At 53.2% G+C, this 27,503-nt stretch overlaps 9 protein-coding genes and 1 non-coding gene across 10 annotated transcripts; 5 read left to right on the forward strand and 5 right to left on the reverse strand.

Moving 5' to 3' along the window:
- Window positions 1-1,689: 1,689 nt before the first annotated feature.
- Window positions 1,690-2,836, reverse strand: MYCTH_2067496 (uncharacterized protein; the record flags this gene model as incomplete). The annotated part of the gene is made up of 2 exons (XM_003664759.1): window positions 1,690-2,387; window positions 2,476-2,836. Coding segments are annotated over 2 exons (1,059 nt in total), but the record flags the coding sequence as incomplete, so codon positions are not given.
- A 544-nt stretch (window positions 2,837-3,380) lies between these two features.
- Window positions 3,381-6,757, reverse strand: MYCTH_2307970 (uncharacterized protein). The gene has a single exon (XM_003664760.1). The coding sequence runs from the start codon at window positions 6,526-6,528 to the stop codon at window positions 3,652-3,654; it is 2,877 nt and encodes a 958-aa protein (XP_003664808.1). The 5' UTR covers window positions 6,529-6,757; the 3' UTR covers window positions 3,381-3,651.
- Window positions 6,758-6,946: 189 nt separating this feature from the next.
- MYCTH_2315781 (uncharacterized protein) lies at window positions 6,947-7,929 on the forward strand. The gene is made up of 3 exons (XM_003664761.1): window positions 6,947-7,075; window positions 7,149-7,413; window positions 7,472-7,929. Exons 1-2 carry the CDS (start codon window positions 7,044-7,046, stop codon window positions 7,378-7,380), a joined length of 264 nt encoding a protein of 87 aa, XP_003664809.1. The 5' UTR covers window positions 6,947-7,043; the 3' UTR covers window positions 7,381-7,413; window positions 7,472-7,929.
- A 778-nt stretch (window positions 7,930-8,707) lies between these two features.
- Window positions 8,708-8,795, forward strand: MYCTH_t133. The gene has a single exon. It is a non-coding gene; the product is annotated as a tRNA-Arg (tRNA).
- Window positions 8,796-11,481: 2,686 nt separating this feature from the next.
- Window positions 11,482-12,239, forward strand: MYCTH_2025813 (uncharacterized protein; the record flags this gene model as incomplete). The annotated part of the gene is made up of 2 exons (XM_003664762.1): window positions 11,482-11,696; window positions 11,951-12,239. Coding segments are annotated over 2 exons (504 nt in total), but the record flags the coding sequence as incomplete, so codon positions are not given.
- Window positions 12,240-14,019: 1,780 nt separating this feature from the next.
- MYCTH_2128634 (uncharacterized protein) lies at window positions 14,020-15,459 on the forward strand (the record flags this gene model as incomplete). Its single annotated transcript, XM_003664763.1, has 1 exon — window positions 14,020-15,459. One exon carries the CDS (start codon window positions 14,020-14,022, stop codon window positions 15,457-15,459), a length of 1,440 nt encoding a protein of 479 aa, XP_003664811.1.
- Window positions 15,460-15,630: 171 nt separating this feature from the next.
- On the reverse strand, window positions 15,631-17,035 carry MYCTH_2307978 (uncharacterized protein). The gene is made up of 4 exons (XM_003664764.1): window positions 16,801-17,035; window positions 16,605-16,651; window positions 16,482-16,519; window positions 15,631-16,370 (listed from the first exon to the last, which is right to left on the reverse strand). The coding sequence occupies exons 1-4, from the start codon at window positions 16,874-16,876 to the stop codon at window positions 15,803-15,805; spliced, it is 729 nt and encodes a 242-aa protein (XP_003664812.1). The 5' UTR covers window positions 16,877-17,035; the 3' UTR covers window positions 15,631-15,802.
- Window positions 17,036-19,687: 2,652 nt separating this feature from the next.
- On the forward strand, window positions 19,688-20,975 carry MYCTH_117063 (uncharacterized protein; the record flags this gene model as incomplete). The annotated part of the gene is made up of 2 exons (XM_003664765.1): window positions 19,688-20,861; window positions 20,935-20,975. Exons 1-2 carry the CDS (start codon window positions 19,748-19,750, stop codon window positions 20,973-20,975), a joined length of 1,155 nt encoding a protein of 384 aa, XP_003664813.1. The 5' UTR covers window positions 19,688-19,747.
- A 627-nt stretch (window positions 20,976-21,602) lies between these two features.
- MYCTH_2307981 (uncharacterized protein) lies at window positions 21,603-22,832 on the reverse strand. The gene has a single exon (XM_003664766.1). It carries the CDS (start codon window positions 22,580-22,582, stop codon window positions 21,779-21,781), a length of 804 nt encoding a protein of 267 aa, XP_003664814.1. The 5' UTR covers window positions 22,583-22,832; the 3' UTR covers window positions 21,603-21,778.
- A 580-nt stretch (window positions 22,833-23,412) lies between these two features.
- MYCTH_2128639 (uncharacterized protein) lies at window positions 23,413-23,931 on the reverse strand (the record flags this gene model as incomplete). Its single annotated transcript, XM_003664767.1, has 3 exons — window positions 23,413-23,515; window positions 23,562-23,740; window positions 23,926-23,931. 3 exons carry the CDS (start codon window positions 23,929-23,931, stop codon window positions 23,413-23,415), a joined length of 288 nt encoding a protein of 95 aa, XP_003664815.1.
- Window positions 23,932-27,503: the final 3,572 nt, after the last annotated feature.

Consider the following 27,503-nt stretch of genomic DNA (forward strand, 5'->3'; position numbering starts at 1 on the left):
TACCTTATTAAACTATCCATAAAGGAGACAAAAACGACTGATATTTACAGATAAAAGGAACTAGCTAATGCGTTAAACAGCCTTATATAGCTATGGCAAACGCGTAGCTAATACGCTTAGAAGCTCTATAGCTTCTAATAACTAGTAATAGTAACCCTCTTATAATATAGTACTTATACTAAGTATCGTTAAATACTATGTGAGATAACTCTAGCGTTATTATGAACCCTTTGGCTTTACCGAATCCCTTAGACGACTTGTATGCTTGTTCCGCTTAATCTACCTTTGTCTAAACCCTTTTAGAAGAAGTCTAAGTTAGGTTTGTCATAAAGGATTAGTTCCAAAAACTATAATTTAAGAGGAATATAAATAGGTAGCCTGCCGGCCCTAGAACAATTGACCCCCCCTACCCTTATAACTAATGTAAACCTACTTAGAAAGGCCTTTATGATAGTACTACCTCCCTTAATAACTAGCCTAGTAGTAGGCTACCCTAATATATAGTAACTATAGGTATAATAGTAATAATAAGAGCTAATATTAGAATGATTATAACATTTATTAAAAGAATGTCTTACTAGAGCTAACTATATATATATTCTATAGGGTACCTTATAAAGCTTGCTAGCTTTAATATTATTATATTTAGTTAGCTTAAATGATCTTAATATAACTAGCAAAGCGCTAGAAAACTATAAAACTAGTAATAAAATTAATCGAATAAAGGTAATAAGAACATTTATAGTATAGAAGCTTTAATATACTTATACTTTCAAGGCATTATAGGAATAGGAATTAACCTACTAATAGTTATAATACTTATAATAGGTATACCTAATAAGTTATCCATTAATTTAAGCATAGGAAGCATTATCCTATTATTACTATAATTAAAACTAGAGATATTATTACTACTATAGTTATAATAGCTATATTTAATCTATAGCTTCAAAGGAATCGCTTTACTATACTTAACTCTTTTAGACTTCCGAATATGGAAGGTAGGCCCCTAAAGGAGCTATCAAGGTAAGAACAACAAAGGACATAATACTAAGAACAGTATTACTACAAAGTATAGTTAAATAACTATCGCGTTCAACTAGGGGGTGTATCAGAAGCTATAAAGCTTCTAAGAGTATTAGCCACATATATACCATAGCTATATAAGGCTATTTAACGCATTGGCCAGTTCCTTTATCTATAAATATTAGTCGTTTTGTCTCCTTTGTAGATAGTTTTAACAAGGCACTCTTTTCCTTTGTATAGCCACCTACTGTAGACTGCTTTCAATGCTCCTAGAAGCTTATCACTGCGTTCGGCAGGGTCCGACTTAAGTGAAGGACAGAACACGAAACATCATGGAATTAGAGAAGGAAGATGGAGAAAAAGGATCAAAGCAATTGTAACATAATTATCAAACACATATCAAACAATAAACTATAGTACTACTAACCGTTCTATATATTAGGTGCAATTTGTTAGTGTTAATGAGGGCACCTTGTATCTTGACCCTTGACTTCGCAGCATAGCCTATCAACGAGTCGTTTACAATTCACGGGATGATTATACTATTCAGGCTTTAATTATGTTTTTCTACATTTGCTTCCCGACAACTTCCGTTGCAGGGCAACCATTTCATCGCCCCGTGTTCCCCGACCTCTAACAGAGCCGATTGATTAATTAATTAGCTCATAACTTCGCCACCTCCCCGTCCGCGTCCCCCTCCTCCCTCTCCTCCTTCAGCACCTCCTCCCTGTCGCGGACCTCCACGTTCCGGGGCCCTTCCTTCCGGAAGTCGACCAGCACCACCCTCTCCCAGTCGCCGCCCCGCCTGCTCCCCCGGAGCTCCGGCCCGGGCTTGTCCAGCCCCAGCACCGCCCGGCCGTCCCGCCGGCGCACGAACAGGACCGCCGGGCTGATGGCTTTCTCCGACCACGGGATCATGCGCGTCCCCGCCCGGTCGGCCACCGCCGAGGTCGGGGTGCGCCGCAGGAAGGCGAGCAGGGCGGCGCGCTGGGCGCCGTAGTCGTTCTGGTTATTGTCGTTAGATCCGGGCGAGCAGAACTGGGAGACGAGGTGGAGCAGGTAGGACTGGGGCGGGAAGAGGATGATGTCGCCGGCCCGGGCCCGCGCCAGCCAGGCGCCCGCGTCGTCAAAGGCGGCCGCCGTGTGCTCGACGCCGCCGTCGTGGGTCGGCGTTGGGATCAGGGCGGGCCTGTGCTGCCGAAGCAGGAGGTCGTGGCTGGTGGCTGTTGTTTCACCGCCGGCGCCGCTGCTGGGTGGGGGTGGGGGGAGGTCGAGCGGAAGCATGTAGAGGTACATCTGCGTGGTGAAGCGCTTCGGAGGCCCCGGGGGGGTGATCCAGCGGGTAAAGGGGACGAGGTTTTCTAGGCGAGGGCGGGGTGTGTCAGTGTTGGCTCCAAAGGGCACCACCCTCTTTCTTCAGGAACAGGGTTGGAGGCGGCGGCGGCATACCCACGTCTGGCTCACCACCCTGGCTTGCCAACCACTCGGTGAACCTGACGGTGTTTCCGTGGATCTGCTTCCTCCCTTCTTCTAGAACATGGGCCGGCAGGTGGAGGAGGCACTGATCCCGGCCTCGGCCCTGCTTCTTGGCGAGCAGGATACCGCTCTCCTCAAAGGTCTCACGAATGGCTGCCAGTCGATACGCCGGGCCGTCCTCGTGGATCGCTGGGTCATCCAGCGGCGGGAGCGGGCCGTCGTGGAAGGAAGAGACGTTGCCCCCGGGAAAGACATGCGCCGACGCGAAGGAGGTGGAGGTCTGCACCCGGTGAAGGAGCAGGACCTGGTTGGTGGGTGAGAGGAGAATTATGCTGATGGTGTATTAGCGGATTGGGAACGGTTTCCCCTCATGGCGATCAGCGACTATTACATGCCTCGAACTGGGCCGCAGTGGTGCTGCTGGCTTCTCTGCCTTCCTCTCCTTTCCCTCTGCCTTCCCCTGATCGATAGGCATTGCAACAAATGACCGTGTATTTCGAGCGGGCGGTGTCGTGGCTGAACCGCGGGTTCCGCTTCTGATATTGCTGGGGTTTGAATTCGAAAGACGGGAGCGTGTTATCGCATGCACCAAAGTTGTGGTGGATGAAAAGGGGCGACTGTTTGCCAGCTGAAGATGGCCGCAGCGATTTGACACCACAAACTGTGATCGCCGTCTGGTGAAGAGGGCGATGCACCTGGATGGCAATGAGTTCAAGGTGTTCATCCTGTACCACCCCCCCTCACACTAGCACACGGGTTACCCACGGGTTTTGTGAAGCGGAGGGACTCCAAATCCGGCAGCGCAGCCTTGCAGCTGAGCCGAGGTTCGGTTTGTCACACCCTACGAGGTAGCAAGGTTAGTCCGTTTCTCCGCCCCGCCCCACTCGGCGCCGATCTAAGATCTGGGGAAACGGAGGACAATGGCGGGTAGGACAAGGATACGGATACAGCGTGACGTGACGGATTGATGGAGAATAGTACTGCAGGTTATTAGTATGACAAGAAAAAGAGCTTGCTCGTGTGGTGGCCAATGTTTTCATCAGAAGCGTCACCCTTGCTGCCGCTTAATAATATCCCAAGCTTCTTTCCGTTCGACCACTCCACGCATTCACGCAGTGCAGCCAGCTGTACCTTGGCCAGGAAAAGTTTTCAAAACCTCTTCCTCTCCTGCCCTCTCAAATTCACCCGCCAGAGGCAACACACGCTCTTGCTTTCGCACCACTTCTTGACATCGCCAGGAGATACCTCCCCGTCATATCCCACTTTGTCTAGCTGCCCCGAGTTCAACCATGCAGTCAGATCCTCCAAAATGATCGGATCGTACATGAGCATCTTTTCGTACCAGCTCGGCTCCTCCGGGTTTGTCGCTCGTGGCGCATTGACAATCGCTTTGGTAATGTACCGGAAGAGGGACACCTGGTGGCTCGTCGGGCTGGCTATGAGCGACGTCTCGGTATCTTCAGTCACCGAGAGATCCATTGCTGGCGGTGGCGAGAACGCGTCAGCCCACCTTTCTGGTGACGAACCTGGGGTTGAGCCAAAGGGATCGTCCGAGTCCGAGTCGGGGATTTCAAGGACCTGTTTTGACGAGGACTTTCCCCCCGGTGTGGATGGAGCAGGGTTGTTTCGCTTCGGCGAGCATCTGGCGTTCTTCGGAGATGTTGCCGTTCTTACCCCCGGTGCCTGGTTTGAGGAAATTGCACCGTTATCAATCCCTGTCTGGCCCTGTGCACGCTTTTCGACGCGAGCCCCTTCGCTCTCAGTGTCCCTGACAGAAGCTGGAATATCTCGCCCGGAATTCGCTGGCGAGAATGCTCGTGCTTCTGTAGTATTCGAAACAGACGATGCCGTAGAACTCTTCCTTGGTCTTCCGCGGGGCCGCTTCATAGGTTGGGGTGCTTCGGTCTCGGCGGCGGCACCAGCTGTAACCGATTTTTTCCCACGGCGAGTACTTGGCGCCGGCCCTTCAAGACCGGACCTCGGACCCGTAGTGCTCCTTCCAGCCCGGTCCCTGGGCTTGGGAGATGAGCCACTGCCGTTTGTAGATGATGTCGACATGGCGGCAAAGGTAGCTCTACTTCCAAATGTCGTCTTGTTTTGACTCTCCCAACACTGTTTCAGAATCGCTATCATTGCCGTCCGTTTCTTTACCGCTTTGAAACCGTAGGACGCAACCTCCTTGGCAAGACGTGCATCACTGTACATCTCATAGTTCGGTGCTGGGGGCCTCACAGGCTCCTCTTGTCGTGAGCTGTTGGATTGTGACAGCAGAAGCTCGTCGTATTGTTCCTGGTTACTCGGCGGTGGCCCCAAATCCGATTCTTCTGGAGTAATCTGCGGATGGTTATTCAATGAAGAACTCCCCTGATCACGTTGCACCACCGCTTGCCGAATGTTGCGTGATGCGGAGGGTGGTGAAGAATTGTGGCGACCGACTGGCGGCGAGCTGCTGAGAGCAAAACTGTCATCTGGCAGCTCGACTTCCATGCCGGCCTTTTTATGTGAAAGGACTGAAAGTGCTGGCTCATGATTCGCATATAGATCTTCCGGGGCACTTTTATCCAGAAGCAGAGGAGAAGAGCGTGTCAGATCCAGCACATCCACACCCAGGTCACCGTCATCGTAGCGAGCGCCAGCGGCCCAAAGTCCCGCGCCTGGCCTTTTGCGCCCGGCGAGCTTGCTGTTCACAGGCTTAGGGCTGGGGCTGAGATCCGAGCCACTATCAGCTTGATTTGACACTTGCATAGCCTCGTGCAGCGCCCGGAGAAGTACGGGGTCGTCTTCGGTGGCCAACTGGCTCGCTGTCCCAAACACGAAGTCTTGGTTGGCCACTTGTCGCATAGCACTGGTCGGGGAGAGAAGGATAGGTTTGGGAGGCTGCTCTTTTCTCTTGCCAGCCTTTGCCTTGGTACCTCTCGAGGCTTTCGGTTTGGCACTTGCATCTTTCGGCGCGATTGTTGCCTGCTCTTTGGGTGATTCAAGGTAGGTAAACAAAGAACCCGTGCGCGTCTCCGCAGAAGGGACACTCTGCTTCTCTGACGGACGGTAAGCCGCTGTCGCCAGGTCCGTGATCGTCCGGGGTCTCTTTTTTGGTGCTTTCGGCTTTGTGGGGGAGGCGTCTGGTGATTTTTGCTTGTTCCCTATTGAGGCCATTTCGATGATTTTTCGTTTTCCAAGGACCTCGGTATCCGGAAGGGGCAATGTGACTTTGACATGCGTGGCAGGGTCCGCAACGAATCCATACGTTTCTTGGAGCGTTTCGAAGATATTGTCCTGCGAAGACTGTGGTTCCTTCGTCGTGGAAGAGTCGGCTGAACAGTAACTTCGCACACTCTCACGAGGAGGCGTCCAATCCCTCTTCCGCCTCATCGCGGGCTCAAGCATGACCGATTCATCTTCAATCGGATCCGCAATCAACTCGGGTAGAGGCTTCGGCGCAGAACCCTGAGGAGCAAAATGTCGGCTGACGGTCTCGGTCCTCTTTTTGGGTCGCCGTTCCTTTACTGTCGTCCTGACTCTGGACTTCGGTAGCGTGTTTTCCGCCTCGGCTGAACCTTGGACTGGACTTAACCCCCCCCCAGGCTGCGGATGAACCTCGTCGACTGACACAATTGTCCTGGGCTCCGCTGCCACTTCCCGGGATCCAGGTCTTGCGCTCCTCCTCCCCTTTGTGACAATCCCCGTTTCATTCAGTTTTTCGTTCGCCTCTTTCGATTCGAGGTTCGTGCCTTGCGCATTGGGTTCTGGCGGTCGCTCGGTCGGAGGATTGCGGGCGTGTGACTTCGTAACTGTCACGCCCGACACAACCTGTGTCTTGCGCGGACTCGTGCGCTCCGATTGAGAAGCATGCGACGACTTCAACTGGCTTGCGGCGCTGGTGAATGTGACGGGCGCATCGTAAGGGGTTAGGGCGGCATTGCTGCCACTTCGCAATGGGGGCTTCTTGGTCGCTTTCGGCAGAAGGTCACAAATCGATGGAAAATCGGGGGATGAGGAAATAATAACGACAGAATCTTCGTGAGCCATTTCGATTGGAGAAGAAAAAACCAGGCCACCAGTACCCATGCGCGATCTGCCCAGCAGAAACGCCCCCGTGCGCCCAGCGCGTCTGACCGTCGCGGAAACTGACTTCAGGGGCGACAGCTTCGGGAACTACTGCTAAAAGTGGAGCTTGTGTTATTATCGATTGGCTGTACTCTTCAACACTGCAAAGGCCTCTCCTTCAAGTTGGTCTTTGTGGATTGGTTACTTTGCATGTTGGCTGCAATGTCAACAAACGACCGGAGCAACTCGGAGGCGGGACAGTGTTTGGCAGGATAAGGTGGGGCCCGCCCTTCCACGAACGCCTCGCGCCGTCAGCTGACTTGTGCTTCGATATCAGTGGGGTGATTCTGGCCCGTGCACTTGCCCAGCCCACAGCACCCACCAAATCAGCAAAACTGGTCGAAATTCAAGACGCTTGAAATTCCTTAGCCCTGATCTCCGGCACCGCAACGAATCCCCGAACCGTCACTTCGCAGCACCCATAACAAGCCGCAAAGATGGAGAACGACCGTGGCGAAATCGTCGACCTGTAAGCCGATCCTGCTTACCATCAGTTCGCTCGAGCGCCGCCTGCAGACTCGCTGACAGTAGCCTCCCTCCAGTTACGTCCCTCGCAAGTGCTCTGCGACGGGCAGGATCATCCGGGCCAAGGACCACGGCTCTTGCCAGATTACCGTCGCCAAGGTGGACGAGAACGGCCGTGCCATTCAGGGCGAGAACATCATCTACGCCCTCTCGGGCTTCGTCCGTGCCATGGGTGAGAGCGACGACTCCCTGAACCGTCTCGCCCAGCGTGACGGTCTCCTCAAGAACGTCTGGAGCGCCCAGCGGTAGATTACGCATGTTAGATGTTTGGAGGAGAAGATGGTACGTTCGGCTCTGCTCTGTGGCTTCCTCGACCGACAAGACCGCTGACGCGAGCCAGATGTGCGTTTTAACGACCGGCGCCTCGACATGATTTAGACGGAGGACAGTGCGATGACGGCTGGGCATGGATCTGGGGCTTCTTTCTCGCGGATACGTCTTGACCGGTTACTCGATGGCGTCAACGGACATTGTCTCTCGGAACAAATAAACTAGCATCGTGATCACCCTTTCGGCGCCGCCCGGTTTTCTCTCCCTTCTCTCGCCCGAACCTGATGACGACGACCGGCTAGCAAAGTCTCCCCTGATCTATCCCCGGTATCTGGGGAGGTTGGAGTTACCTCGATAGCTCCCGTGCCGTAGATTGAGCTCGCAGGCCTCGAAAAAGCCGTGATGACAAAGTGGCTCGTCATGGTACAGATACGGGTCTGACACGTCAAGCATCTGCCTCTTTCTTCACGTTTTCCCACGTCCTTCGATCAACACTTAGCATACACCTTTCTATAAACTTGTTCCCGCAAGTGCGCGCTCGCGCGTCCGATTTCTTCGCCAAAAATTGTCGTAGTGTTCCCGCAAAATTATTGCAGACTGTTCCGATTGTCGTAGTAGAGCTCGCCTTGATCTGGAACGCGGTGGCAAATTAAGACCTCGTTGCCTTTGGTCCACTGGTTGATCTGAATTGCCGTTTCCACTTCCTTTGGGCCTCTGTATTCAAGCCGACCTTTGTGCAATCTCAGGATTTCGCAACATATAAATTAGACCTTAGACGCTTGGCGTTAGACAACAGCATCTCGTGAAAACGTGGCCACCGAGGTGGAAATGGTGAATCTTGGCGTGGGATATGACTGCTCTGCACTACTAATAAGGGCCAAGGCTTGAGTAGGTGGTTCAAAGTTTCCTGTTCGCATTGGTTCCCTTACACAACCCCAGTGACTTTCTATCCCGCTGATTCAGGGAGGGGCGGCTCCTAGGAGCGATCACGTAGGTGCACATGTTACCTTCCCATTTAAGCCGTGACCTTTCGACCTTTATAGCCGGATACTTTCTTCAATTTCTTAACACGCTCTCTCAAGTTCATCACAACATATCGAAGGAGACCGGCTGCCCCTCCCCACTCCCTTTCCCCAAACTTGCTTTCTGCTTAATTAATATCCACAACCATCGCAGAAACAAGATAGCAAGCGGCATCAAGTCAGAGTGGGGACCGCCACCCTCCCACCTCCGTCCAATGGAATGACGTGTCTAGGCCTCTCCCTTTCTAAATAAGGCATCATTACAAGCCGAATAACCAATTAAAAGCCCCTTGGCGCAATTGGCCGCGCGTCTGACTTCTATTTAAAATTAGAGGTATCAGAAGGTTGTGGGTTCGAGCCCCACAGGGGCTGTTTAGAATTCCCTTTTTGCTTTATTCTCTCAATCCCTCATAACTATCGGAGGGTTTCGAACCAATATCTGTCCTCTGGCCCCATAGGAGTGCATCACGTGACATGTGTTAACAAGAACCCTAACCCTAGTATGTACCTTGCCGTTTACAGCTTATCAATCTCTCAAGTCAAACTCCATTGCTCAATTCCTTCAAATCCGTAGTGAAAGTCCATCAAATCCATTTATATTGCTCAGTTGCTTCGAAAACGCAGTCATATCTACAAAACATGGTCAAATAATACGGCACTGAACCCTAACCCTTAAACCCGTCTTACCCTCCTGGAGACAGGCTCGGCTGCGACGCTAGCGATGAAGAGCCGGCTTGTCAATCGCAGTTAGAAGACTCGAACAACAGAGGAAGGGTTTGCAGCGGTGACTTCGAAGGTTCAACAAAGTGCATTGTAGACTACCTAAGAAAGAGGAAAAAAGAGCGCTGCCCCGAGGGGCGATGAGGCAACCTGGAGTCTGGCTCCTTCCACAACGCAAGGGTATCTGAGTAAGCACATGCCCGCGCCTCGAGAGGACAGCGAGGTTTCGAGCACACGAGACAGCGAGTGGTAGCAGCTGGTCTTCAAACGAGGCACGTGTTTTATGATTCGATACCACGGTTGCTGTTCAAAAGGTCGTCTCCACTGGATTTAGCAACCGATCATCTTCGATCGGTAATAGGCAGCAGTTTCTTCATGGCCAGAGCCCTGAGTAATTATTGTTAAGTGTTCATCGATCTTCCTAATCCGCAGTCCGGGATATTGGTGCTCAACTGCGAGGTTCTTTCCTGTCATGCAGAAAACCACGTTGAGCGTTTTGTCATAATTAGGGCACCTTCCATTCTTGGTTAACTCCCAACTTCAGAAAAAAAAAATTGGATTGTCGCCGCTGCCAGCAGACGAACTTTCTCAGATCTCCCCCATCTAACGTTCCTGTGCATGGGGCTTCTTGGTCGCATCTTTGTAAAGCAACTACAATCCCGCGGGCTGTAATTGCCCTGGCTCATCGCCTTGCTGACGAGAAGCAGTTTTCCGAATGAGGAAGACCTTCTGAAGTCGATGACTTGTTAGTCGGAGGTTGTGTGTGTTAGCTCGTTTGTCAATAACAGACAACTTCTGGGATTGAAGCCTTGATTAGTCTGGTAACTATTAGAGCTTCACGGGCGACATCTTGTGAGCATAGCCGGCTTTTCTGGCGTCGGCTAGATCTGTGGTCTGGAGTACTACCTCGGGAGCGTCAGCAACGCATATTCCTGAGATGAAGTTAGTCAGATGAGTCCATGGACCCGGTCATTCTATGTTCCGGAAGTTTCGGGAACACCTTGCCCCTTCCTTGGGATTGTTGGGGTCGCTTCTGGTGTCGTTCAAGACAGTGTTTGACTCTTGGTCCTTCCCTCGCGGCCGCCCCCTTGGCCAATGCTGTACCCTGAGGAAGGGTGATCGTACCTATGCCGTTGGAGCGAGAATTGTAGGCGAGATCCACACAATCATTGGAAAGTGCTATTGATGGGACTGCTGTTCTGTTTTTCAGAACCGACACACCCCTGCCGATTCCGCATGAACGGCCCGCGTACCCAGACACTGCAGGACCCGGTTTGGGTCGGACCGGCAGGCGAATTCTAAATTTCTCAGGCCGAGCATCGCTCCTAGTGTATGTAACTTGCAACACCAGGTTGGGCATCGCGCAAAAAGCGGTAGTTGCGACCCAGCAGTTTTCCCCAAGACGTTCGGCGACGCAATTTCCTGCTTAGAAATGCGATGCTGCAACGTTGCTTGAAGCTCCCTCCCCTCACCTTATCATTGCCTGCAAGAGGATCATTGCCTGCAAGAGGGTCATTGCCTCTGGCGCATTTTCGCGCTTGTTGGGCTTCTCTCTGCATCAGTGTGCGTTTTTGTTCTCCTAGGACTCGTCGCTATATCACCGTTTCCCAACCGCCAACTTGCGAGGCTCGTTATCAGGATGGCCCGGGCATGCGGATGAGTGTTTTCATTTGTACCCGATTGAAACTCCCCAGATTGCCAGACTGCCGGATCGGATTGGTGGTGGTTATGGGGAGAGTGGAAACCGCCCATGTGTGGCCGGCGGTCGGGCACTGGCACTGGCCCAAGGGCAATAATGGCTGATCTGGAGCCCCGTTCACTGGCTGCACGAGCGCCACGAATGGGAACACACCTGCAGCCAAAGCGGACGACACTGAGGAGCCGAACAACTGGAGCCGTGCGATTGGCCCAAGCTGCAAGAGGAGCAGGGCCACCTCATCCAACAAGCTGCCATGGGGGCCACAACGCCGGCGCGTCTCGCGGACGCAGGTTGAGATGACTCGAAGGGGGTCGAGAAGATATTCCATGCTGGATGGCCCGTTTCAAAGCCCGTTTTGAGGGGATAATAGAGTAGCAAAGCGTTTGCAACGAGGACGTGACCGGACTAGACCTTACACAACGGCTATTGCGGACCGCTATTAGTTGAACCAAGTACACACTGCCCGGACAGTGCCCAGCAGCTCAACCCGCTTTTACACCGACTCACCGCCACACCCTTCCCCCCAGCCGGCAGACACTTGAAATATCGACTCGAAACCGGGCGTGAAAGAGACGAAAAAGAAAAGCGCAGGATAACAAGACAATCAACCCAAGACACATTCACCCACCCCTCATCGCCATGCCGAACCTCGTCGCCATCGACGTCTCGGTCACCGACAACCGCATCCGCCTGGTATTCTCGGACCGCGCCGTGGCCGCGGCCTATGCAGCCTACCTCCGAGCCCAAGACCTGCGACCCCCGCAGTACCAGACTATCCCGGGCTATCAGCGGTCTCCGCAGCTGCACACCACCACCAAGGAGGTCAGCCTGTCACTGCCCGCCTTCATCACCTGGTAAGTGTAAGCCGGCTCGATGGAGAATGAGTCAGGTCTTGCCTCGCAGCAAACCGGCCCAGACTCCAAGACTACCCTTGCATTCCGTACCCTAAGCCGGTGCACCATCGAGGGCGTAAGGCTCCGTATTCCGTGCACCCAAGACTCCCCAGCACCAAAATGCAGAACCAAAATGAGTTTAGGAGAGCAGGGGTGGATTGTGTGTTGACCCGAAGGGGCGGGATTCGATTATGAATCCCCAATAAGAAACATAGGTTCATCACCTGTCGCCTACCAGACGACGAGGACGCCGTCACCTTCACCTTTATGCCGGAGCACGCGCGCTACGCCACACGCTGGGCGGAGACCATGCTCCTGTTTGAGCCCGTCCGTCCGGACCACGAGGAGGACGAGGACGAGGACGACTATTACGACGACGCAAAGGGAAACGATCGCGACTACCAGTACGGCGCCCCGGCTCGCCAGCGCAGCCCCAAGCAGCTGCACGTCCGCCGGCTATGGAACCGGGCCTACCTGCTGAAGCGGCTCGAGGAGCTGCGCCGGCGCACCCCCACCGCCCGGAGCCGCGTCGGCAGTCCTGTGTGGGGGGGCGGCGGCGGCGTTGGCGCCAATGGCAGCACGAATGGAGGCGCAAGTGGCCTCCAAGCGGGCGTCAGCAACGGGGGAACGGGAGGTCGCATTCCCGTAGCCCTGACGGTTCCCGGGGTGGTGCAGAGGGGGGACATCTGGTGGTGATATTCCCATGGGCGAACTAGTGATATGGGCTCATAACTTTACCGAGCTGTTGGGTGCAGGACATAGAGTCCGGTACCCAAGCGCCTACGGTGCCCTACACGGGCTCGCCGTCTCCCTTTTCCCTGTTCCTGTTACCTTTTTTCCGGTACTTTTGCGGCCCCTGGGGTGACTGAGCTGGTCGTTGGGCTTCTTGGTCTTCGGCGTGTTGGGGAGACTATTAGAAGATGAGCAGGGCGGCAGGGGAGGGTTCATTGATTGGCCTAGCTTTGTGCATCGGAAGGCGTTGGGGAGTTTACTTTTTAACCATGTTCCATTTTCTATTTTCTTTTGTTTATACTTTCCAAAAAAAAAAGACAAAAGTGGGATGGAATGCTGTTTTTGTTTTCTGCATCCGAATCGGAATCCATGATGATTACTACCACTTCTCCCTGTCGCGCGGTTTCGGAAACCGCGCGGTGGCTTGATTACGCGCCCGTGCTGCTGCACCTCGGAGAGAATGAAGAAAGGGCATTTTTCTTTACCGTTATTGTCCCGAGATGAGCGTTGCGGTCGCTTGCGATGACAGTTTTGAGGCGTCGATCACGCGATGGCGTGACCAAAGTAAACACTAGCTTCGAAGATGAAGGAAAAGCTTAACCCCGAAAACGCGACCGGCGCGGATCATCGGCGCTGAGACCTGCTGCTGGTGCTAAAATTACGCCTGCACATGAGCAATGGCATCCAAAGCTTCCCTGTCCCGCTCTGGAGCATGGGTATGCTGTTTTGTACTACTGAAAGTAAGCATCCCCACATGGCGTTGAGTCCAAAATGCAAATCATGGTGTTGAGCTTCACTCGGCCACACCCACCGGGCAGCCGAGATACAGCGATAGAACAGTTGTCTCGACTTGCCAGCACTACGACTCTCATCACTTTAAATCTTCTCGGTTTTGCTCACAAAGCCTCTTCGAAATAACTAAGCGGAACAACCGGTTCACGGCTGGGAATGTAAAAGGGTTAGGGTTGACAAGGAGTCAGGGGTATACGTTGGGTGAGATCGGCCTCTTTTAATGCCGAGTCTATAATTGTCTCTTGATGCCCACCAGAGCTAACCCGTGCCGGGAGATAGTGAACGGGCCGCCAAGATCTGCATTCCTTGTTGCCGACACCAGGCTCGGTGTTGGGCCCGGCTGGTAGCCATTGAACCAAGAAAAGATGGAGAGAGACGGGGCGTCGATAAGCCAGGGGGGAATAGTGTCGGTCCTCGTCTCTGTCCCTCTCTGATCGGAGCAGTAAGTGGCCAGGGGACCAGCCGTGGAAACAACGCTCTTCCTGGGAGCTTGCTTAGGTGCTGACGCCAAAGTCAACATAAGCCCCTGAGCATCACTGCCCAAAAGTCGCTCCGGCCCCCCTCCGCTGTGGAAAGTATGCTCGCAGCAGTCCACCCCAAATGTCGAAAATAGAAGCTGTACCCGTCCACGCTGGCCGTGATGACGTCCTCCGCTCAAGTATATCGTCCATCATGGAAACCAAATAGTTGCCCTCCACGCATCTCCTTCGTGCCTCCCGACAGGCCAACCCTTCCCGGCTCTGCAAGACCACGGTTCAGGATGCGTCCAGAATACCTGCCGCCTCTGATCATTCCCAAGAGGCGCACCCGAACCCCCATCCTCGTGGCCACTTGTCCGCGGCGGCAAGAGCAAGAGAAGCAGCAGCAGCAGCAGCAGCAGGACGAGGAGGAGAAGGAGCAGGAGCAGCAACCCGGACAGCGCCCGCTTCCCATTTTTCGGCCTTCGTACCGGACCCCGCCGGCGACCCTACCCGCCACGGCGTTTCCGAACCCGCCGCCGGAGCGGAAGCCCGACGATATCGACGACATCGAGGCCTTCAGCTTCTACAACCCCTGCCTCCTCCCTCCGTCGCCGGTCGCGCCGCCGTTCGAGACTCGCTCGTACACCGACCCGAGCCACGGCATTCCTCCCCTCGAGCCGGCACCGGCGCCACCCCTGCCCGACTACTCGCCGCAGCGGTGGCGACAGCGGCAGCGGCAGCGGCAGGAGGGGGATCCATTGCCACCGCGACCTCGTCCAGGGTCCGCCCAGCCGGGGCTCCGCCGGTCGACCCAGCCGCTGAACCGCGACTACCGGCGGCGCGGAGGCAACCGCGCGGCCGCCAGCGTGCCGCCTCCCCCCTTCCGGCCGCCGCGAACCCCTCCGCCGGCGCGGCCGGACCCGGAGCTGCCGCCGTCTCCCTTTTCCATCCAGCGATCGCCCTCGCGCCTGTACGCACGACCGCCGCTGCGAAGAGGGGGGCCGAGGCCGGGGGCGGGGCCGGGGACGGGGCCGGCGGCGCAGCAGCAACAGCAGCAGCAGCAGCAGCAGAAGCATCAGATCAGCCTCCCCAGGTGGGACACATGCGGACCGCCGGGCTTCGACGCGTCGCGCCCGCCGTCCCCGGTGGTGGCGGCGCACCGGCGGCCGGCGAAGCCGCCGGTGGAGTGGGATGCCAAGAGCATGAGCAGCAGCGTCTACTCCATGTACACCGACGACGTTGTGCAGAGCCCCTATTACAGCCACAGCCACAACAACAACGACGACGACGACAACGACAACAACCTCTACGACGACGACGACGACGACGATGACGGTTCCTCGACCCCGGGCTCATGGGGCCGGCGAGACGGCGGGGCTTACGTAAACGTAACGCCATGCCTCGCGGTACGGCCGCCGGGCCAGGAAGGCAGAAGAGGAGGAGGAGGAGGAGGAGAAGGGGGATACAAGGAGAAGGAGGAGGCTGCGTTGCGAGACCTGTGGGGCGTGATTGACGAGCTGTTGGGGCCGGACAGGCGGCTTGGGGACTACGACGCTATGAGCATCACGAGCAGCATGAACGGCGAGATGGCGGCGGCAGCGGCAGCATCGGCCGCCGGGTATCATTCAAGGCCTTCGGCTCCGCGGGCGAGCCACTCGAACAGGGAGAGCAGACAGAGCGGCGTGTCTGGAGAGGGAGCGTGGTGGCGTGCCGTGCGACAGGGTCTGTTGCTGTCGTAGCGGGATGGATCATATATAATTATACAGTAAATCTAATTGATTATTAGAGGAAGATAGGAAGGAAGGGTTAGGTTTGTTTTTAGAAAATCAAAACAATTTATACTCTTAGGTACCCAGGTACCAAGTTCTCGTTTCTCGTCTTGTTTGTTTGCTTGTTTAACCTCCGTGACTACCCTTTCCGAGCCCCAAAACTTTCAGTTCTGTTCACTCTTTTCTCTCTCCCCCCCTTCTCTCTTTCTCTGTCTCTCTCTCTCCCTCTCTCCCCCTCCCTCCCTCCCTTCCTTTCTCTCTCCCTTTCTCTCTCTATATCTTCCTCCTATTGTTTTGTGATCTCTCCAATTACCTAGCGATCGCTCCTCTCGGTCCACGGCTCCAGCCCCTTGAGCAGTGCCCGGTGGGCGTCGGCGTCGCCCGTCCTGGCCAGGAGCTCTTCGGACACGCCGAGGCGGTCGAAGAAGATGAGGAAGCCGCCCCAGATAAAGTCTGCGTAGCTGGCCTCGTTGCCGAGGAAGAAGGGGCCCCCTGCCTCCTTCTTGAGCAGGGCCGTGACCTCGCGCAGGACGGGCTCGGCGCCGTCCCAGTCGGGCTCGCCGGCGGCGACCACCTCGCGCTCCCACTCGTCGAGCGGCTTGCCAACCCAGGCGGAGCGCGTCTCGTGCCAGTACGGCTTGCTGCGCTCGTTGAGGATGAGCCGCGGCACGCCGGGGAGCAGGACGGCGCGCAGCTTGTGCAGCAGGCGCGGCACCGCCGCCATCAGCTCGGCCACGACGGGCGCGTCCAGCCGCGCCGACGGCGTCGGGTGGGCCGCCTCGATCTCGCGCGCGATCGCAAACGACTCCATCACGTACCGCCCGTCCGGGAAGCGCACCGTGGGGATCGTATACTGTGGCTTCTGGGGGTGGGGAGGGACGCTGTGAAAGGGCAAAAGCAAAAGAAGGGGTTGAGAGAGGTCAGTCGGTCTCGGTCACTTGGCGAGAGCGGGAGCCATAGAAGGATTTGGAAACGGGGGAAGGGTGACAAACTGTGGCTCGAGGGTGGGTTTGATGTCCGGATATTCAACCTGCACAGAGGGACCACGTCAGTACCCTGTTCTTCGGGCAAGGATTCTTTAAGTTTTGAAGGCTCAGTCAGAGGAGAACTCGTACCCATTCGGTGCGGTAGTCGACGCCCTTGAAGTTCAAGAGCATACGTGCTGGTGCGCGCCTGGTTAGATGCCATGTTTCCGAATTTTTTTTCCTCATTCTCTAATTATCTCTTCTCTCTTCTTATTATTTTTCATTCATCTTCCTTGCCGACAAAGGAAAAGGAAAAAGCGAAAAACGGATTCGTGAAACTACCCACTCTTCCACGGATTGAGCGACCAGCAGCGGCACGGGTCCCTGCTCGGCAGATCGAAGAGGACATACTGTTCTGACATGGCGACTGTGCGTGATCAGTGTCGGTGAAGACCGTCTGGCTGTCTCGGATTCGCAAATCGGTGGCTCTCAGGGATATATACGTGGATGGTGGTGAGCGAACGAGACGTGTGGTTGCTCCCCACGTTCAGAGCTGTGGAAGCCACCTTAATAAAGGTTTATTAATTCGATGCGAGATGGAAAGTCGAGGTCTCCACTCCTGCCCCTCCCCCTCTTTGCTGTGGTCCCCGCCCTTCGGTTGATGAGGCAGTGGGCCCGACATCCTGCCTGTTGGAACATACGGGGTTCCAATTCGCTGCTTCCCGCTCCTTCGTGGGCGCATCGTATTCTCCAAGCTCGATCCTCTTCACCTGCCTACTACCGTATGCCTTGAATCTGTTTCACTTATTATTAATGCAGGGCTGACCGATTCACCTCCGTACTGGGCAAGAGATTAGTAATACGCGGTATGTCCGATATCGACAGCTAGGTGCACGCATTCCAGAGGTCTTAATTTGAATGGCGCATATGATGTGTGGCAGCACTAAGGTTTCTAGCTACCGACAGTACTTCCATCATCATAGGAGATCACAGCCGGTATCGAGGGTCCATGCAGCAAAGACTTCCAAGGAAAGCACTCCACCACCTCTTAGCTAATTAAGGTTCTGGGCATTGCTTGATACCTTTCTGCGTCTTGATAAAGAAGAGATAGGCCCGATAATCTCGTCGTCCTGCAAGTTCTTTATCAGGGGTCCGACCATAGGCAGCTGGCAGTCGTGTTATTATGGACCATGCGAACTAATTAATTACATATACTAGTAGGTTCGAATTAAGCTATATCCAATCAAACATAATTACTACGGAGTAGTCTTGGAATACATGTAATTATACGGGATGCCCTTCATATGTGTAGCGCTGAAATGCTTGCGGAACCGCCTACCTAGGCACCCAACCTATTAACAACCAGTCTAGTTATCCTTCAACACCTACCTGATCGTGTACAGAGAAGGAATTTACTTGTATGGACCAGCTTTTCCATTATTCTCTGCTGTCAGGGCATTGTAGTTTACTCGACACCCTCCCTCTTCCCTTTGTAAAACAAAGGGAAGAAAAAAGTAATGTGCCCCGACGGCCTTTAGTCCATATATGACCTCCATCTTTGTGCAGTCGAGGTTCTATATCTGGCGGTCTCGCGGCTGTTCCCGTCATCAACTTCTCAAGGTGGTTCAGCCCCTTCTTCCGACCGGCTCACCTGGCGATCGGTGGAAGTGCAGGACGCTCGCTTCTGCACTATCAAGGCAGCAGAGGCGCACCTGGGATAAGGGAGCTCGGTCAGTCATCTTAATAACTGCTGGTGATGGGCTGAAGGGCGGACCCTTATCATGGCATCTGTCGGCGAGACTAACGATTTGCTCGGCCTCCTTTCTTCAACCCCCCGGTCCAACTGGTTGGCCGAGCTGTGCCTCATTGGGATCAAGGAGACGTGGGAGGAGAAACACCGGAATCGAAGCGCAGGGTGGCCAGAGGAGCATGCCGTAGCTCGCCCTTCGCCCGGTGAACCCTCGCGGCTCGTTGCCAAGAATGCATACCCGCTGCATCCCCTCCTGGTGAGAGATACCGCCGAGTACCCATGGCACAATCTCACTTCTCCCAGGCACGTAGAGATTCTTACCGCCACTTCAATGGTCACGAAACAACATGGGCCAATTTGTAATAGGAGAGAGCCGAGCGACAACCATCCTATTCGACCAGCAGCGTGGATGGCTTGAGGGGTGTTGTACAGGACAGGAGATCGTTGTGATTGATAATTCGAGCTGTCTCTCCTCTTCTCACGACCACATGGCTATGCAACAGATGGCGAAATGTATTGAAAAAAGGCGACAGGGGATAATTAAAGAGAGGCGATCTGCGTACCCACCAGAAATCGAGCTAGGTAATCACGCATGCCCTTTCATACAATAATACACCTGGTGTATTTAGGTAAGCAGGCGGTCGAGGACGAGCCGGAGTGATCCTGAGCAATATAGCTAGCTGGGGATGAATGAAGTCCCGTGCACGTGCGTGGTCTGTAGTGTGAATCCGAGAGCGGGATGGAGGATTGACTGAACGAGAGTTCCGTAGACATAATTTTGAAAAAAGGGGGCGCGAGGGCTTGAGCGAGCCGGTGAATTTTACCGGTCTTCTGGTAGCAGACGAAGGAAGGCTCAGATGTGTGTACTAATCGACCCGTATAAATAAGGTACGTGGCGTTCCGAGGGCAACCCTCCCCCCCACATAAAAAACCCGAGCAAACTTGCTCACCTGTAGCCCAAAGGAGGTGTAGCTGGGCAGGAATGCTACCTACCCGGTAATGATATAGTACGTAATTACCTTCCATGTATTCAGCCATGGTCAAAACTGACATGAGGTTGCAAGCCAGCCTTCCGCCGCCTTGGTACGCGATGGTAAATGCACGTAAGCTACCCAGGTAAAGTAATATGACCCGAGAGACTGTATAGCTGTACAGAGTGGTCCTATTACACGTAGTAACGGTACGCTGTAAGGGGTCTTGGAGCCTAGAATCGCATGCCTAGAGGTGTTGATCCCATGTTTCTATTATATCTACGGAGTACCTCTGTGGTTCTACATCTACCTTTGCGGCTGCTGGGGACAGATCGTCTCCGACTCTCCCAGATACTTCAACGATTCAGGTGGTCAATGGTGACTTATTGACCCACCTACGAACCAGCTTGCCTCCTATTTTGCCCTGCCTCCTTCTCCGTCATGAGTCTCTCGTCTTTGCTGTTGATTTGGTGACTCTCATCCTTCATCTTAACCCTCGTTGTCAACCTCAACCTCATCCTCGTCCTCTTTACTCATCCCTCATTGCCAACCTCATTCCCATCCTGCTCACCATGCTCGTACAACAACAACAACAACAACATACTGCGTCCATCGTGGGCGCCGGCCCGGCCGGGTTTGCGCTCGCCGCCGGCCTGCAGAGCCAGGGGACGAGCGTGCTGGTGTATTCGCACCCAACCCACGTGCGGCACGCCAACCAAGTCAGACGGAACGGCCTCCTGAGAGCCAGCGGGCTCATGGAAGGGTCGACCCGTGTCCGCGTCACCACCGACATGGCCGAGGCCGTGGCCTTCTCGCGCATCATGTTCCTCACCGTCCCGTCGACGGGGCAGGAGACGGTGCTGGAGGAGCTCCGCAAGTTCTCGCTGCGGCAGCACGCCATCGTCGCCGTGCCGGGGAACCTGTTCTCGCTCATCGCCGCCGACCTGCACGCGGGCTGCATCCTCGAGACCAACCTGTCGCCGTACTCGTGCCGGATGGAGGGGGACGGCGAGCTGCGGGTGCTGGGAAAGAAGGAGCTCGTCTTCATCGCCGCGCTGCAGCCGGCGGAGGGGGAGGAGGAGGAGGACGACGTCGTCGTCGTTCGCCGGGCCCTATGCGGGGAGGTGGCGCGCATCCTGTCCCCGACGCGGCTCAAGTGGTGCAGCAGTGTGGTCGAGGTCAGCCTGGCCAACGTCAACGGGGTCTTCCACCCGCTCATGATGCTGATGAACGCGGGCCGGATCGAGAGCACGGGGGGCGACTTTATGCTCTACGCCGACGGCCTGACCCCGTCAGTCGCCAACGCCATGGCCGCCGTCGACCGGGTGCGCATTCAGATCGGCGAGGCGCTCGGGCTGCGGCTGGACGGCGCCGTCGCCGTGTCCAACGAGTGCTACGGCCAGGGCTTCTCCAACTTTGTCGACCTCGGCCGCCACTCGCCGCCGCACAACCGGCTCCGGGCGCCCCCGACGCTCGAGAACCGCAACCTGACCGAGGACGTGCCGGACCTGCTGGTCTCGTGGTGCAGCCTGGCCGAGAAGCTCGGCATCGACGCCTCCCCGATCCGCGCCGTCATCACGCTCGCGCAGATGGCCACGGGCGTCGACTACCTCGCGACCGGCAGGAACCTGCGGCGGCTCGGGCTGGAACACGCCACGCGGGCGGAGCTGATTGCGAGGTTCGGAGGTGTTGCCAAGAGGAAGAAAGCGGCGATCGGCGGCAGCGACAACAACAACAACAACACTGTCGAGGCTTGTAGGCTGTGATTCGAGTGCAGATCGACAAAAGAGGGCGGTTTGATCAGCATGTGAAGGGCTGGGCTTGGAACTATAGCAGTGTAACTAGACGTATGATTCGGAGAACCTCGCTGGCTGCAGATCAAGCACTTCATGTTTTGATCTTGCCCAAGAACATACTTGGATACGCATTGATGAGTCAATTACCCATCAAGGTTCCCCCCTTTTTTTCACGGTGGTCTGGGGCACAATCGACACTCCACGCTTCCTCTGTCTGTTTCTGTTCTGTGACCTGACCATACCTTACCTACCTTGATGGATTACCTTGATGGATTACCTTGATGGATGCGTGCCTAGTTACGTCTGTGGGTGGGTACCTAGGTGAATACTCGGCATACCAGGTCGGAATGCAGGACGCCGATTTTCTCGTGGTAGTTATTTACCGTACTTAATACACCTGGAAAAATGAACCGTGTAATCCGGACTATGTAAATACCGGAGGTTGTAACGCGGTATTAAAGGAAACATGCGCAAACCCGCTCATAATTACACAAGCAGCAGCGAGCGGGGCGGCAGAAGCCCGCATTTCGGCGGTTGTCGGTCACAACAGAAACACCCGGGCTCCGGATCGGCAGATCTAGCACCAGATCCGGGCTGGCTCCGGGGGCAAGGCACTGGGAACCTTCCATCCCGGAAGCTGTGTTTTATGAGCATGGTTTGTATTGCCCATTGAATATAGGTAGAATATCTATATACATGCATATACATACGCACGTGCGTAATCAGGTACAGCACGTCGGGGGGAGGGTCACCGATAGCAGAGTAATTATAGTACGATACTTAGTTATCGTGGTAATAACGATCGATTCACCGAACGGCGACGGTGACGAGGAGCTCCATGTCCATGTGGATGCCGTCGTCGGTGAGCAGCTTGTTCCACTCGACCTTCATCTCCTCGCGGGCGGCGGGGCGCAGTTCCGGGGGGATGCCGCCGTACGTCTTGCCCGAGGAGCTGGTGTCGAGCCAGTCGATCATGGCGTCGGCCGACTCGGCCTTCTTGACGATGCGGTTGACCACCATGTCGCGGGCGCCCGAGAAGCCGGCCTCGTCCAGCAGCCGGCTCAGCTCGGCCCGGCCGAGGAACCGGGGCGGCGCCGGCTCCGGGTAGGCCCGGTACGGCTCGCGCGACAGCACCGCCGCCTTGATGCGCTCCTGCGCCGTCTCGAAGTCGCCCGACCCGCCCGAGATGCCCACCCGGCCCCCCGGCCGGAGCACCCGCGCGAACTCGCGCAGCGCCCGCGGCTGGTCCTGCACCCAGTGCAGCGTCGAGTTGACAAAGACGGCGTCGAAGCTGGCGTCGGGGAACCGCGAGAGGTCCTCGGCGACGCCCTCGTAGAACGTCAGGTTCTCCTTCTTGCCCTCCGCCGCGAGCTTCCCGGCCAGCTCCCTGGCGAGCCCGATCCGCTCCGGGCTCGGGTCCACCCCGACGACGCTGCCCTCGCTGCCCACGAGCGACGCGATGTGCGCGGTCAGGTTGCCGGGCCCGCAGCCCACGTCGAGCACCCGCATGCCCGGGCGCAACTGCAGCCGGTCCAGGAGGAAGAGGCCGGCCTTGAACTGCGTCTCGTTGGCCCGGACGTACCCGACCGCCAGTTCTCTCGTGTCTCCCATGGTGTCTGTCGGCTTTGGCTGTCTTCTCTTCTTTTTTTTCTCTTCTTCTCGGGCCTGATCGAGAGCAGCGGAATTGGTTGGTTCTGTGGCGAATGGCGAACGTAGGAGGTGGTAATAACCGGATGACGGCAGCACGACTGGTGTTGACGTTGCTGAAGACCTTTGTTGACCCAAGAATGATGGTCTTGGAGGATGAGACGGTTATTAATAAATAAAACTAAGGACGGGTCAGCAGTGAAGAGACACCCCGGATGCAGGTACATAATTAATGTATGTAGTACAGTACATAAGGTACCTACCTTAGAATTACATGACGGGCCGTGGGTCACACTCGGAGACAAGGTGAACCTCAATGACCTCCCCTTGGAACGTACTGTATTGTAGTTCTGTATGTATGTATGTATGTTCGTGTATGTATGTATTCAGCATCGAAATAACACACCAACGTTGGATCCGTAATTACTTACCTTACCATGTAAGTCGGTTTGAGCACATTTTCCTCTCTTCCCCCACCCGATTTTCCCTGGCATACGTGCAGGCTACTTGACCATCTACAGCAATTACGGAAGCTGGGCAGCCGATCTTGGCCTGGCTGAGAACGGGATATACTAGGCTAGGGCTGTTTTCCAACCTCCGGGAACCGAATATCGGGGTCCTGGAAATGACCGCCACGCGTTCCCCTCGCGCGTTAAAAGCGTTTACGTTCCTTACCCTCTAATCTCGGTCGATGACCCCTGGCTCGACCAAACATCATATGAACCTACTGTGGCAGCCCTAGAACTGGTCACGGGGAACCATCATGGTCTAGTCTCTGCCGGCGCGGCTCCTCGTCAGGATCCCAGAGGATGCGGTCGGTCGACGTCCTTGATCCGCACCTCCGTCTTGCCCTCGCCCGCCTTGCCCTCCAGGACGCCGACGACGGCCTTGCCGATGCTCTCGAGCGTATCGTCAGCGAGATGGCCGCTCGCCGCCGTCCCACAGCCTGGCCCGCTTGCGGTCGAGGTCGAGGATAAAGCCGCCGCGGACGCCCCAGTCGCGCCAGAGGCCGACAAAGATGGGGAAGTAGCGCTGCAGCAGCGGGTGCGTGTCGGCCAGGCCGAACTGGGACGGGACGAAGAAGCGGACGCCCGCCTCGACGGCCGCGTCGACGATGGTCTCCTGGTCGTTGCACGCCAAGCCTCCAGCAGCGTGTGCTAGCGGCCAGACGATTACTTTTTAACAACGACCCGACCAGCCATACCCTACCCTAGCGTAGCAGCTTGAAAAGTTTAGTTATTCCGGGACTGGGGTTAACATTGACAGAGATTCAATGCCGTGCGTAAGCTTATCCTTCAGAACCTCACAGTCATTGGCTGTTAACACAATCAACATGGGACTAGGTGGCCTTCTCAAAGTATATCATACCACACACCCCTTGTCAAAGAGAGTGATACGAAGTACCACGGGTACCATTCCCTCTGGTCATTCAATGAATTTTGCCTCGCAGATGCAAAGGTCTGGTGTCCGCTTTACTCCGTACATGAGGGGTTGTGACCATACCTAGTACCAAAATGGTTGGTTCCCTGCCGTGATGCAACTCATGTGGCATCGACTTAATAGACTGGCCAAGTTAGTGATGCTGCTTCTTCCCGTCTGACCGTCGTTTCCTTCTGGTTGTCCCATAACCTCAGTAATAAACTCCGATGGAATTTAGTAAGTATGGATTACTCAGTAAGCAGGCCGACAAGCCCGATTGCCCGAGTCACCCGCTTCCCATCCCAGAAGTTTCCTGTCCGGCGAATTCTGTAGCCGTGAATATCTATCCAGCGATACTGACGTCGTCCGAGTACTCTTCTCCTTATTACGAAAGGAGATCGGTGAGATTAGCAGTCAGGAGTCTTACTTGCCGAGGCAGACTGCCCGCAAAGGTTGATTTCACGGCTAGGCCCCTTCCTACGGTGTCGCAGCTATGATTGCGTTTCTGGTGAAGAAAGATAAATGGAAGCTGGTCAGATCACTTTGATTAATATCGTTTGAAGACTAAGTAATTCGGGGTAAGGTTGATTACTATACATCAACCGGCCGGATTACTGCCGAACGTAGTGATGAGCTTCCGGGAGCGTTAAAAGCAGTCTCCAGTAGGTGGCTGTACGAAGGAAAAGAGTGCCTTGTTGAAGCTATCTACAAAGGAGACAAAACGAGTGGTATTTATAGACAAAGGGACTAGCCAATGCGTTAAACAGCCTTATACAGCTATGGCAAACGCGTGGCTAATACGCTTAGAAGCTCTATAGCTTCCGATATACCCCCTAGTTAAAGGTGATAGTCGTTTAACTATGCTTTATAGTGATACTGTTCTTAGTATTATGTCCTTTGTCGTTCTTACCTTAATGGCTCCTTTAGGGGCCTGCCTTCTATATTTGGAAGTCTGAAAGAGTCAAATATAGTAGAGTAATTCCTTTAAAGCTATAGATTAAATATAGCTATTATAGTTATAGTAGTAATAGTATTACTAGTTTTAATTATAATAATAATAATAGGATGACGCTTCCTATACTTAAATTAACGGATGACTTGTTAGGTATACCTATTGCGAATATTACTACTATTAGTAGGTTGACTCCTACTCTTATAATACCTTGAAAGTGTAAACGTGCTAAAGCTTCTAGACTATAAGTGTTCCTATTATCTCTAGTCAATTAATTTCATTACCGGTTTTATAGTTTTCTAGCGATTCTAGCGATTTAAGTGAGTTTATATAGTTTGGCCTCTTTTAGTTAATTTAATAGCGACTTTATCGTAGTTTCTAGCGCTCTACTAGTCACGTTTGGATTGTTCAAGCTACCTAAATATAGTAACATTATAGCTAGCGAGCTTTGTAAGGTACCCTATAGAATATATATATAGTCGGCTCTAGTAGGACGTTCTTTTGGCGAATATCGCGATTATTCCGGCGCTAGCTCTTGCTATTACCATTATACCTACGGTTTCTATAAGTATAAAGATATATACGCTAATCGCCTACATGTCTAATAGCTCTTGTAATACTTATACTAATTATAACGATAGTCCTACTTCTTACATTAGGTTGGCAAAGGATTTAACAAAGGCTCTACTAGATAGAGCTAAGGCTTCTATAAGTCCTTAGATCCTGAACCTCTACCCCTAACACGTAGGCAAATCGCTAACAGATGTATATAGGATCTTAAGAAGTTACATATAATTCTTCGGAGTGACCTGAAACACGCTAGTATAGACGATACAGAGGAGTATAAGCTTAATAAGGCTAAACTCATACATTTTACGAAGATCGCTTACTTTATATATAATATCTTCTACTAGTTAGGTAAAATCAAGGAAGCTCGTAATACTTGCATTAGCACGTCTAATGATATGTTAGGCGCTATATTATTACCTAGCTAGGATAAAGGCAAGGGCAAGGCTATTGATCCTAATAACGGCTAATAGTAATAGATAAAGAGTATTAGGTGGTATTTTATTTGGCGAATTTGACTTATCTTCTACCCCTTAGTTATATAAGCCTATAACTAATATCTTAAAGATTAAAGAGAGCCCTTTAGCGCTTAAAGACTTATTAGCTAAGTCATTTAGTAAGCCTATCTACTAGTATCTAAGTAGTTAGTAGATATATAGCTTTAAACGTTCCTTTTGCCACTTCCTAGTATAACTATATATTATAGATATCTATATACTATAGGCAAGTATTAATACGTTCGTTCTTAGCTATCACTAGTTAAATAGTTTGCTAATTATCGTAGTAGATGTTCTAGGGTTCCCTAAGCTTAAGATTAATATCTGTAAATAGCCTTCTAAATGCTATAGCCTCTCTTACTATAATGGGGAGCGTTAGAAGTTCTACTTTAGTGTTTAACGTTATAATGGTATCCTAGTATAATGCCTTCTATATAATAGGACCTCCGAATAGGAAGAAGATATATCCCTATAACGAATACTATATATTTAGATTATCTATATATAAAGCGTCCCTAGCGATTATAAGCGTTAGACTTGCTATCGCTTGCTTATCTCTATACTAGATTAATAGGTAAGAGCTTCTAAATAGATATCTTACTACTCGCTATACCTCTAATAAGTAGTCTAGTCCTAGGTTAGTTAGGTATTAAGAGAGTATTAAATAGGCGTATATAACGTCTAGATATAGTATAACTATATAGTATAGGATTGATCTAACGAGCTCCTAATTGTGACGAACCTAACTCAGACTTCTTCTGAAAGGGTCCAGACGGAGGTAGATTAGGCAGGACAAGCAGGCAGGTTGTCTAAGGGATTCGGTAAAGCCAAAGGGTTTACAACAACACTTAGAGTTGTCTCTCACAGTAATTAACAATGCTCGGTATAAGTACTGTAATTGTGATTATTACCACTGGCAAACTCCTAGAGTCTACCATAACAAGTGACTGGCTAGCTATATATATATAATTGTCTGTCCTTCTTCAATAGTTATTACCAGTACCACTTCTCCTTTCACTTTGTAATTCTACGTTGTCGACGGTGACATGTTATTATCACTAGTGAAGACCTTAGTCTTGGCGGTAATAATCTTCTGATTGGTCCATCAAGTAATTAGCTGTCGGAATGTCCCGTGTCCTGGCTACAGCCTGCCAGGCCGCCTATATGCTTATTCGTGACACGATGCCCCTCCTTTAAGGCTTTCGACCCGAAAGCCCTCTTAGGCCGTTTCAAAGAGCGCTAATAACCCTTTGCTTGTGAGTACTGTATTCTTCCTGTTTCTGTGTTGTAGTCGCCATATTGACAAAATGCTGGTAGAGAAACGGAAGTCGTATTCTGTACATTACCGTGCTTCCCTTGCTTAGAACATTGCTAAGAACGGTTTTATTATTATGCCTTGCTCTTAGTGTGTGTCTTAAGGTCTTGTTTGCAAAATGATCGCACGTATAAA

The sequence above is a fragment of the Thermothelomyces thermophilus genome, chromosome 5 (assembly GCF_000226095.1).
Source record: "Thermothelomyces thermophilus ATCC 42464 chromosome 5, complete sequence".
Classification (NCBI taxonomy): Eukaryota; Fungi; Ascomycota; class Sordariomycetes; order Sordariales; family Chaetomiaceae; genus Thermothelomyces; species Thermothelomyces thermophilus.

What these genes read in the sequence shown, in the direction of transcription:
- MYCTH_2315781 (XM_003664761.1), top strand. Translation starts at nt 7,044, where the DNA reads ATGGAGAACGACCGTGGCGAAATCGTCGACCT. An exon ending in CGTGGCGAAATCGTCGACCT is followed by an intron (nt 7,076 to 7,148) that starts GTAAGCCGATCC and finishes GCCTCCCTCCAG; the next exon opens with TTACGTCCCTCGCAAGTGCT.
- MYCTH_2307970 (XM_003664760.1), bottom strand. Translation starts at nt 6,528, where the DNA reads ATGGCTCACGAAGATTCTGTCGTTATTATTTCCTCATCCCCCGATTTT.
- MYCTH_2307978 (XM_003664764.1), bottom strand. Translation starts at nt 16,876, where the DNA reads ATGTCAGAACAGTATGTCCTCTTCGATCTGCCGAGCAGGGACCCGTGC. An exon ending in TCGACTACCGCACCGAATGG is followed by an intron (nt 16,520 to 16,604) that starts GTACGAGTTCTC and finishes CCCTCTGTGCAG; the next exon opens with GTTGAATATCCGGACATCAA. An exon ending in AAACCCACCCTCGAGCCACA is followed by an intron (nt 16,371 to 16,481) that starts GTTTGTCACCCT and finishes GCCCTTTCACAG; the next exon opens with CGTCCCTCCCCACCCCCAGA.
- MYCTH_2307981 (XM_003664766.1), bottom strand. Translation starts at nt 22,582, where the DNA reads ATGGGAGACACGAGAGAACTGGCGGTCGGGTACGTCCGGGCCAACGAG.